The following is an 11,296-nucleotide window of genomic DNA, read 5'->3' as shown; positions in this document are numbered from 1 at the left end:
GTTAAGGCAAAGCGCCAGGCTTAGATGGGATCCCGGCAGAATTATTTCTTAAATATTTTGATCTACACTACCCTGTCTTCCTGACGGCCATCCACGTGGCAGTAGAGGTTGGGGCCTTTCACCCACAGATGATTACGGGACCTATCTCGCTGATACCCAAAAAAGGGAAAGATCATTCGGGTTGTGCAAACTACAGACCCGTTAGTTTGTTAAACACTGATATAAAAATGCATGCCAGAATTCTGGCCTTGCGACTACAACGGTAACTGAATTCATTAGTCCACCCCAGATACTGAAGGTATTTGAAAAGTTCAGAATGCTCTCTGGGTACAAAATTAATTCCACTTAATAGTATGGCTAAGAAAGTTAGACTAAAAACTTCAATAAGTTACTTAGGCATTGTTGTTCATTCTTCCCTCCATGGTATACCTGATGCCAACTATCTACAAATTCTAGGGTTGAACAAGATGTCCAAAAATGGGCCTTATTGCCACTATCATTACATGCCAGAATAGCGAGTGTTAAAATGAATGTTTTGCCATGAATCAATTTTCTCAGTTCCATGATTCCATTACATGCACCTACATTTTTTTTTAGCACAAACTCAATTCTAAAATTCGTAAATTCATCTGGAATGGCAAGCAACCCAGATTGAAATTTGAAACACTGCAAGCGTGCAAAACATAATGGAGGATTAGCGCTTCTGAATTTCAAATTGTATCATAGGGCCTCTCAAATAAAATTCGTTAAGGATTGGCTCGACCCGCTCTCTAGGGTTCCTTGGAGAGAGATAGAGGAGAGCTTAGCAGGCAAACACAGGTTACAAGATATACTGTTCTCTAGGCTAAACATCAAGCAATGTATGCAAGCTTTTGGTCCAATCATGGCCAACACAGTAGTCAATTTTAAGCTTATGGAAAAATGTATTTATTATTCGGCACGCCCATTTGGTATAATAATAATATCCGTTCGGGAGGTGCACCATTTTTCTCTAGAGACTGGATGCAGAAGGGCATTTATACATTGAAAGATATTGCTGGTCCTAAACGCATGGTAAGCTTTCAAGAACTGTGAGTGGTATGGAACAGAACCCTCTTCTCTGTTTTTATATTTGCGACTAAGGTCGGCCATGAAGGCCAATGGGGTGCCCTGGGGGGAAACACTTCCCAAACACCCGATCATTGCTTGGTTTGAGTTGTCCTCTTCTAGTCACTTCACTTCATGGATGTATGGGAAGGCCTTAGAGGCCTTAAACCTTAACACTTTATCCCATTTCTTTTTTTTTTGTGTTTTATCATGGCTGTATCCATTATGTACCCCATTGTAAAGAGACCACGGGGTGGGTCAGGGCGTGAGGTGGGGTGGGGCTGGGCGGGGTGTGTCTGGGTGGGGGGATTGGTAGGTGGGTAGTTGATTTCAGTCGTGTTTTCATGTTCTCATTCTGGCATGTTTATTGTCAAAAAAATATAATATTATAAAAAATAAATAAAGTCAAAATTGCAAGATATAAACTCGCAATTGCGAGAAAAAAAGTCTGAATAGCTTGTTTATTTCTCGCAATTGTGAATTTATAACTTGCAATTCTGACTTTATAACACACAATTGCGACTTTAATCACGCAATTCTGACTATATCTCGCAATTCTGAGAAATAGAATTCTTAAATAGAAATAGAAAAATTCTTCAGAATTACGAGATGTAAACTTGCAATTGTGAGGTAAAAGTCATCTTTTAAAATGTGTTATTCTGTGGCGTTTTACCCCACAGACTAGGTTTGAAAAAGTGTGTCATTCTGAAAATATTTATATTTAACATACTCCCTAACTACAGACCTTACTATTCTTATACAATATAGAACTGTAATGTTCTGCAAAAAAAGCATGCTTTAAAAAATTATTTTAAAACACTATATAACACTATTTTTCTTACTGCTGAAAATTAGATCACTTAACTGTTACATAACAACAACAAAAACGTATCTTAACCATCTAGTTAATTTGGGAAAAACAGTATGGGGGCCTTTTACCCCAAGGGGGCGTTCCCTCCCACTCTACCCTATCTTTTTTCCTCCCTCAATTGTTTTAATTGAAAAAAGCATTTTAAGAAGTGCTTTGATTTTACATGTCGAATTTAATTGGTAATGTAAAGACCGTTAAAAGCTGCGAAATGTATTAAACCCCTTATAAAATGTGAAAAACTTTACATAAGAAATAAATAAATTCTGTCTAACGTGTCCAACAACATCCAAGACCTCCAGTTCAGGTAGGACTCGTGAATGTACTAACTAGCTGATCACATTGGCCGCGTCCCAAAACCTAGTGAGCGGCCTAGCTAAACAGCATTTTGGAACCTCATAATATGCGCGTCTCGATTGGTTCTGTGAGAAGGCAGCACACTAGGTTTTGAGTCACAGCCGCGTGTGCATATACACCCACCCCGCCTCTCTCCAGCTGATGCCCGCGCCCTGTCAATCTCTATCCCAGCAGAGAGAGAGAGGACGGGGGGAAACCGAACCAGAGCGGGTCCGCGGGGGGAAGAGGCGCATGAAAACATCCATGGGTGGCTGTGTGGGCAGTCATCATGATTCTTCAGGCAGTTTAAACGAAAACTCGGACGGAACCGGAGGTAAGAAATGAAGCATACCCAGGAAATGCGAGTAAATTTGTGCTTTTTTGGGGTCTGCGTTGCTTCCCTTGTCTCCTTCTCGGCTTGTTAGTGCTTTGAAACATCGTGCTGGGTTTTGCGTCGCTTTGTAAGGCTCGATCGCTCCTCTCGGACACGCGCCTGGCTGTAGGGACAATTAAGATTGTGATTTTGTGATTATGCAAATATTTTCTTAATTCTCCCCCACCGCGCTTTGTCTTTGTGCATTGAGTCGTTTTTGCATATAACACCTTCCTACTAGCTGGTTAGCTTTAGCTGTGTGTTATATATATAAAGAGAGTGTTAGCTTCATGGCTAGTGTGGATGTGTTTCTGTTCTTTTTAGTAAAATGTGGGTCATGGTTTTGCCTGGGAATACACAAATTCTTTATTCTCTTATGGTTATTCTCCATCCTTATCTTTATCTTGTTTAATGCAAACCATTTGGTTTCAAACATTGTTTATTCAAGTAATCTCACACTCAGGAGTGCTGTTGTACTGAATATCTGCATGGCTGTGATTTGGCCATGAAGGAAAAGGCCGTGCTGATATTCAGACCAACAGCACGATAGAGAGTGTGATATTGCTTTTATACAACGTATATAACTTAAGTTAAAAAAATTGCCTAGTTAAATTGTTTATGTTCTTCTCCAACAAAAATACTTTCATATAGTTACTTTCAAAATTTCAAAAGAAACAATTTTTGTTAAACAATTTTTGTGACTCAACCTCTGGAACGTGAATATGAGTGGAGCGGAGCAACTAAGGTTACGCTCACACTTCGAGCCCTATCGCTCAAATCCGATATATTTAATATGTAAAAAACAACAACTGTGTGAACAGATCCTGGTCCTGACTGACCTGCATGCAAAATAATAATAAAAAGACGTCTCGCAGCACGCTGTCATACGGAAGTAAACACAGATAACATTAAAGTAAGCAATTACACATTTATTTATAATACGATCTGCCGTGGATGCCAGCGAATTTATGCGTAGGCAATATAAAAAACAAAACAAAGACATGAAAATGAGAGCAAGAGTTTTTAAACATTTATGATATGAGCCTTCATGTTTTGCTTGTCACTGTAATACTACTTGTAAGTTCTGTCACATCACTGTCCTTCCACTGACTACCTTTACCAACTGTCTTGATAACTTCAGGTATGTAAAATCTTTGAAGTGACTCCCATGAGCGCAGAATTGTGACAAATGGTGCTCTAGAGTGACTTTAAAAGTCACATGATGAATTCCGATATGACCGAGTTCGCGTTGCAACACATCCGACCTGTCTCGGATTTTGGACCACATTATGGAAGTGGCACAAATCGGAATTGAAAAGATCAGTTTCCATGTGGTTTGTGCTGTTCACACTGTCATGAGAAAAACAGATCTGAGTCACATATGAACAAAACAATTCTGATTTTGTTGTTATTAACCAGCCAAACCTTGACCACTTAAGACAAAATGTATGATCACCCAGTGCCAAATGAGTCACTGATATTTATGGTCTGTTTTGCTGGAAGAGAAAGTCTACAATAGCACTGTAGCACAATAGCATATAGTATGCTAAAATGCCTCAGATATAACATGCATGGATTAAAAGCCACAAAACAGAATTTTATTTCATCACAACAATCGAAGTGTTCTGTGTTAATAGTTGAGACACTCGTGATTTCCTGCTTGTGTCACAATCAAACTCGTGTTTTTGTTTCGGAGAAGTGCTGATATCACACTTTGTGCCAAATCACAACATGGATGATATATAAACCAATATATAAGATGTCAGCAATTACTGCTTTTCTCTTCCAGGCTCTCATATAGTGAACAAAAATAGCTTCTAGACAAAGCCTATGGGACTAAATTACTCATCATGTGTCATTATTGTAATGAGAGCGGCACCCTTAGATGAAACCCTGAACAGTTCCTGAAATTGACAGTTACCTGCGGGCTTAATGGCTGCTAATTTTCCACAGCTCACGGCGCTTGATTTGGATGTCAACAGTTTAACAGCTCCTTGGGGATGGAGGTAGTTGTGCCACAAGGAATTGCTAATGGTTCAAAGAAGTAATAGCAAAGTTTAGGTTGAATATGAAGTTTACTTTAGCCACGTACACACTGCAGATAAATTCGGTTGTTAGTTAGTGTAGTGAAGTGCTAAATCCTGTTCTGTACATACACAGTTCATACATTTACAGTGGAGTGACAACCGTATTCTACAACCGAATTAGGCCTAACTCCCTAAAAATGCAGGTAGGGACAACCGCATTTACAAAAATTCTACGCAGTGTGTACGGAACCGGAATGAAAAATAATTCGTAATATTTAGCTTTTTAATTAAGGGCCCTTTCGCACCAAGGTCCGAACCAAAGTTCATGTTTTGATACATTGCATTCATTTGGTTAGTTTTGGTTTGGTTTCACATTGCAATTATGCGAGCGCACTAAAGAACTTTACATGACGTACTTGCGCCCTGTCGTCATCCTCTATATGGGCTGCATTAACATTGATTGGTTTGTAAACGGACGTGCGTCTGACGTCAGCGTTTTGTCAAGTCGGCGGGTAACTTTGACAAGAATGAATGAACAGATGATATCATTGCCACTATAGCCTACTGTTATTATTACGGCATTACTCCCTGCAGCACCAACTATACTCGACGCTAGTTCAAATTCGCCAAATGAACGTCCTCGTTGTGCGAACATTTTATCAACGCCGGCAGGACGCAGGACAAATCTGTGTGTGTGTGCGCGCGTGCGAATGAGCTGGAAGAAACGCTGTGGGCAGGACTGCACAATAAACATTATTCTTCAGTTGTTTAGGCTACGCGGGAACCACCGGAACTTCCTGTAAATGGTCTGAAAGTCCAACCATACCAGAAAATGCTTTCACACTAGAAACGAACCAAACCTTTGTTCAGTTTGATCCGGACCGAGACTACCTCTTTTCGTCGGACCAAATTTCGTCAGTTTGGTCCGGACCGTGGTCCGGGGGAGGTTTCACACCTGTAATTTTGATTCGGACCGAACTGAAAAGTCCGAAAGTCCGGACCAAACAAGGTAGGTGTGAAAGGGCCCTGAAAGGGGGAGGGGATACACCGCTCTACAGTAATTTGAAAGTGATTGCAGTACCAGTTTTGGCCACAATCTTACATACGGTTCCTTTAAGTAATAGAGTTGTCAAAATGTCCCAACTTCGGTACCAAGTTGGTACTAAAATGTAAAAATGTGACAATACCAGCATTTCCTTCTAGCATTTTGAGCACCGTTGAACGGATTCTTAAACGCCTCTGATTGGCCATTGTGTTGACACATTCAACATGCATGTCTGTGATTGGCTACAATGACATCTTTGACGCTCTTCACCGAGCGTTTAGATGCACACGGAAGTGTTTGAAAGCAGGCGTCTATCAACGGATCCGTAATATATCCGCTGATAGATGTACCCTGGTAATCCAGAGTTCTCGCGAGAGCACAAGTTGAATTTGCTCAGCGAGTTACTCTGGTGTCGAATAATGATGCTCATTAAATATGCCCCTCGATCTGAGCTGCACCAATCACATCGGGTTATCTGATATAGGCGGGCCAGAGGCGAGCTAAACAGATGAAGACAGCGCTGTGACGTCGAAGTCATTAGTAAACATTGCAAGATGGCTATGGATGAACACCAGTTGTTTGAAACGGCTTTGGCCGCTACAATGAACGAGTTAGGCTTGGCTTTTTATCTTAAAGAGGAACAGAAGACGGCGCTCGAATCGTTCCTTTGCAAGAAGGACGTTTTTGCTGTTTTGCCAACCGGATACGGTAAGAGTCTAATCTACCAGTTAGCTCCGCTGGTAGCTAAGCGTATGGGGTTTATTTTGTTGTGATTGGTCGTAGTTTTATCCAATTGCGTGCAGTGAGATTTTCAAATGCATGCTTGGTGCCGCCCCTCGAGCTGACCGATTTTCATTAGTTGACGCCAGACCATTAATCTTTTAGATTTAGGTCTGGATTTCCAGGCTATGATAGATGCGGACGCCGCTTTCAAACGCTCCTGTGTCGTGTGCATCTCGTCATAGGAGCTATGTTGCCCATTACAGTTCAGTACAGTTTTGCTTTATATCTCGATGTTAAAAATGTTGAGTGAACTCAAAGCGAACCATTTTCTTTCATGATCCGGATCAAAACCAAACTACAAGTGTGAACGCAACACACCCTAATACTAGGGGTTAAGGGTTTGTTCCAAAAGCCAACTCTGTTTAAAAATAAATAAATCCTAACTCATTAAGCATTCATACATTATCACTCAGATATTTTTGTCATCGTAACACTGTCAGCAGTCTGTTCGCTGCTCATGCCGGGTGTTTTCGGAGCTGTTTGTGAGGTGAAACTTGAGTGCCTTGTCTGTCTTGCATTATGCAGTGTTCGAGTTCTCCAAGCAGGCACAGGAGTCCTCATGCCGGGCCACGCTTCACCTGGATCATTGGGTCGTCATGGAGATGAATGTGGAACGTGGAGTAGGCCTGACATCTAATGTCTAGGTTTCTCCTTTATACCCTTAAAGGAATGTTCATTCATTTTATAAAATATGTAAATGGAGGATGTAAGGATAAAAAAATCGTTCGTCTCTGACACATACATTTTGTTGGCGTGAATATGCCCCGGGCCTTTGTTTTTAATTACAGTGAAATATGAATTCAGAAACGCGAGCTATCGGCTTACAGATGTTCTCAGTGAAGTGACCCATACCTGCCTATGTTAATAACCCAGACAGCTTGCCATTAGTTTCCCAGAATTCCTTTCATGTTAGAAGATGTTTTATTGTTGGCCAGCTAACAGAGAATTCAAGACAGCTGGAAGTTATTCAGAGGCATTTGCAAGGGCATTTCAGGCAGTGCAGAAAATGTGAACTCTATGGCAGAAAGTGTTGAAACATTGATGTTTTCCATAGTTAAAGAGATATTTCACACAAAATTTAACATTATTCACTTGCACTCATGTCGTTTCAAACGGAACTCTGGGGAACACAAAAGGTTTTGAAGAACGCTGGGAAACCAGACAGGATTTAAGCCCTTTGACTTCCATTGAATGGACAAAAAAACAACCACAACAACATTGAGACATTTCAGAAAATATCTACTTGAACTGTTTCCTCACCAGCATTTAAAAAAGTTGCCAGCCACCGACAGCATTTTTTATCATTTTCACAAAACTTTTAATGGCCCCCGGAATATATTGTTATATGAATATCGGATGATGAAACATATCAACAACAACAATAACAAAGAACATTTTATTCTAGCATTCTTTTTTAGCAACCCTTGTTTAATAAAAAAGCAACATTTTGAACAAAAAGTTGTCAAAAATCAAGTTTTGACTATGTCTGGATGGGATTCGGAGCAATGATCAAAACATCGATCAAGTAGAACGAGTCCATCAACACCCTCAAAGTTTGCACAGTCCTATAGCTCGTCCTGGGTGGACATTTCATTCGGTAACGTTTGGTAGTTTTGAGTTATATGCTGTTTAATGCTTGATGATCGTGTTATTTTACATGTGCTGCATAAACAGTGCTTCTTTTTTGCCTGCGTTTACCGGAGATTCAGTACTCTTTCAGATGATGCGTAATAGCGCCCCCTACCGTATAACAGTGAAAACAATATTGCAGGAAATTTCGGCAATGGCGGCCGCAGAGAAGCATTGGCTGCGTTCGAAATTGCATACTCTCTTGAGTATATAGGTAATAAAGGTATTTATTTTACTTTTATTTTAATAAGTAATTACTTCATGGATATTAAAAAATACTTGCTATATAGAATGAACGTAGGCCACACTGTAAAAAAAAATCCCGTTGTTTTTACGGAAAAAAACTGGAAGCTGTGGTTACCAGAACAATACTATAAAAATCACATCAAACCGTAAACATACTTACGGAGTAACGTGTAAATTTAACATTTTAAACATGTGAATTCAACATTCAGTTGAAGTATTAATATCTGTTTTGTACCATAGTATTACACTGACAAACCAACAATCACAGCTGTAATGAGTCACATGATTAATCAAAGCTAATCACAAGTAGTTCTTCCACAAGAAAGTTAATATTAATATATAGAAGGTGCACAGTGTCATTCACACAAACATTAAACACCATCATGGTAACGCACATGAAATTTTAAAAATACAATAAACATTAATTTAACAACATTAAATGTAACATAAAACCCTAATGTCATAACTGATTATAAAAAACTAAGAAAACTATGACGAAACATAGTTATTTCAACAAAAATACATCAAATGTGAAGTGTCACGCAGGGAATTGTGGGAATGTCAACTTACGTTTTTTCACTGTAAATTATACAATGACTTGTTCGTTTTTACTTCCAAAAACTGTAAATTTAACTGTATTTTACAGTAAAATTACATTAAATGTACCGTTAGATCTATCACAGTTATTTACCGTATATAGTAAGGAAACTTTCTGTTTACCAATTAACAGTTTTGCACTGTAATAGTCTTTTACTGTTAAAATCACGATAATTTTTTACAGTGATATCACCCTATAGCCCCAAACTGGTTTCCCACTGAAGCTAAGTAGGGTTGAGCCTGGTCAGTCATGTCACATGATGATGGCTTGCAGTATGTTTTGAGTTTGCTGTTCTGTGTACTTTGCAAGACGTGATGCAACAACTAAAGGCATTCGTCCGATATACATAAAAGTGGCGCGAATGGAATTCATCTCCGCCAACTCCCCCAATAAAAATGTTCTATAGCATTTTGAAAACAAAAATAAATCATTTTCAATGCTACAAGGAGATTTAGAAGTCACAGCATTTAATGTACATTATGAGAAAGAAAATTTGTTAAATATTACGATTAACAGTGTTGTTAAATTATATTTGCACGGATTAACTTTAAGTGAGCTTTAGCAAAGTTAATCTAATTGTAAAATCTCTAATATTGGCCAACAACGGGTTTACATTGTATTGCTAAGAATCGAATGAGGAGGAAATGCAGTCTCTCCTTGAATTTGCCCTTGAGAGGACAGTTCTCTCATTCTGAGAAGAGGTGGAACCCGAGATGAAGATGGGTGTTCATCTCCGGAGACTCGCAGAGATCCGAGACGCCTCTCCCGGACCGATCAAGAGGTTGTGCGATTCGACCCATCTGTCATGTGATCCTGACATATGTAGGCTACTTGAACGTGGCCTTTGAAAGGAGAACCATTCTTCCACCGCTTTCTTTCCACTGCCATCATTTTATCTTCCGCCGTACATGATGCATCTTGAGAGAAACCAAATGACGGATGATTTTCTCTTACGAGACACAAAGCTTCTGCCAGTCGCCATTGAATTATTGACACCCTGTATGGAGTCCTGCCCGAGTCTCGACAAGGCCGTTCTCCTCGGTCGATTTTGTAGACTTAATTGCGTCTGGCTTTTCTTTTGTCTCACCCTTTCTCCCCTCGTTCCCTCTCTCTGCACATTTGTGTATCAGCGGCTCTCACTCCCTCCCGTGTGGAGGCCTGGCAGTGCCGATAGTTCCCAGATGTCAGCACGCCCTCGCACAAATGCTTCTCAGAGAGTCCTGTGGCCGACCGGCCTGATGGGAAGTACATACAGTATTAAATACCATACGGATGAAGTCTGTTTCTCTGTGTTTTTATGGGGGGGGGGGGGGGGGGGGTGTGGTGGCTACGGTTTCTCTAATGGGCTTTTGATGCTGACTTTGAGGTGGGGGAGGAACGAAGGAAAGGATTAAAAAGAAGAACGAGGATGAAACGAAAGATTTCGGCAGTCGAATAAGAGGAAAATCGTGTTGCGCTTGCACCCAAGGATGCTTTTTACACGCACACACATGCCATCACGAAATGTTCTCCTTTTGGAGCTTAATCCAGATGGTCCTCGTTTGGGATTCTTGTGAAAACGAAATCCACAATCCTGCAGAAAAACTAGGTTGAATCTGCGGTCTCCAGAGTTTTGCTGCGCTGTTAGTTTCACTCTATAAAAGCTATAAGGATTTGTTTGTGTTTAGGTGAAACAGGCCTGTCCAAATACCTCTCAGGTGTTTTTAAACTCTTGTAAATTATTTTCACTGTATTTTAAGTGAGACCACTATGGTCTACAATACATCAGGTGACCACATGCAGTCTTATTGCAGTTCTCCCCAAGTTTACTTTTCTCGTAAAGGAATTATGGGGAAATAATTCCGAAGCCATTCATGACCTGCAGCCTGGTGTTGGCCTACTTAAACTGTGCAGTATGCACTTAGGGGTTGTACTGTAGTATTGTACTGTCTCATAGAATTGCGTCTTGATTTCACAGACCCTTTTTATCGCTTGCAGTGTGTATAAATGTTAGCATCGAACTTAAATTGCCTTATGTCACTGCCATGTTTAGTTTAATTTGTGTGTTAATTGCAATATTACTCTAAAGATTACCCACTCTTTGACAGATTTACAAAGTACTATGATTTGGGATGCATATTTGAATCACCCACAATATTTATTGGATCTCATTTGGTATGCAGGAATGGGTACTAACTTGTAGGTCAGTAATACCTAGTCCACACGTAGATGGGTATTTTACCCAGTAGCACCTCACTGCAGTACACGAGATCCAGGGGGCGGAGTTGGATCCAGATCTAAGGGTAGATCTGGGGTAGGTTTAGGC

General features: G+C 40.2%; 1 protein-coding gene across 1 annotated transcript in view; it reads left to right on the top strand.

Moving 5' to 3' along the window:
- The first annotated feature begins 2,306 nt into the window (after positions 1-2,306).
- Positions 2,307-11,296, top strand: part of ubtd2 (ubiquitin domain containing 2) — a 31,014-nt gene continuing 22,024 nt past the window's right edge. Inside the window, exon 1 of the mRNA XM_084386560.1 lies at positions 2,307-2,624. Within this exon, the coding sequence (XP_084242686.1) occupies positions 2,453-2,624 (172 nt within the window). The 5' untranslated portion in view covers positions 2,307-2,452. The remainder of the gene's footprint in view (positions 2,625-11,296) is intronic.

This window comes from Rutilus rutilus (assembly GCF_951802725.1).
Source record: "Rutilus rutilus genome assembly, chromosome: 18".
Classification (NCBI taxonomy): Eukaryota; Metazoa; Chordata; class Actinopteri; order Cypriniformes; family Leuciscidae; genus Rutilus; species Rutilus rutilus.
Note: the sequence above shows the minus strand (reverse complement) of the source record. Positions and strands in the feature narration are given on the sequence as shown.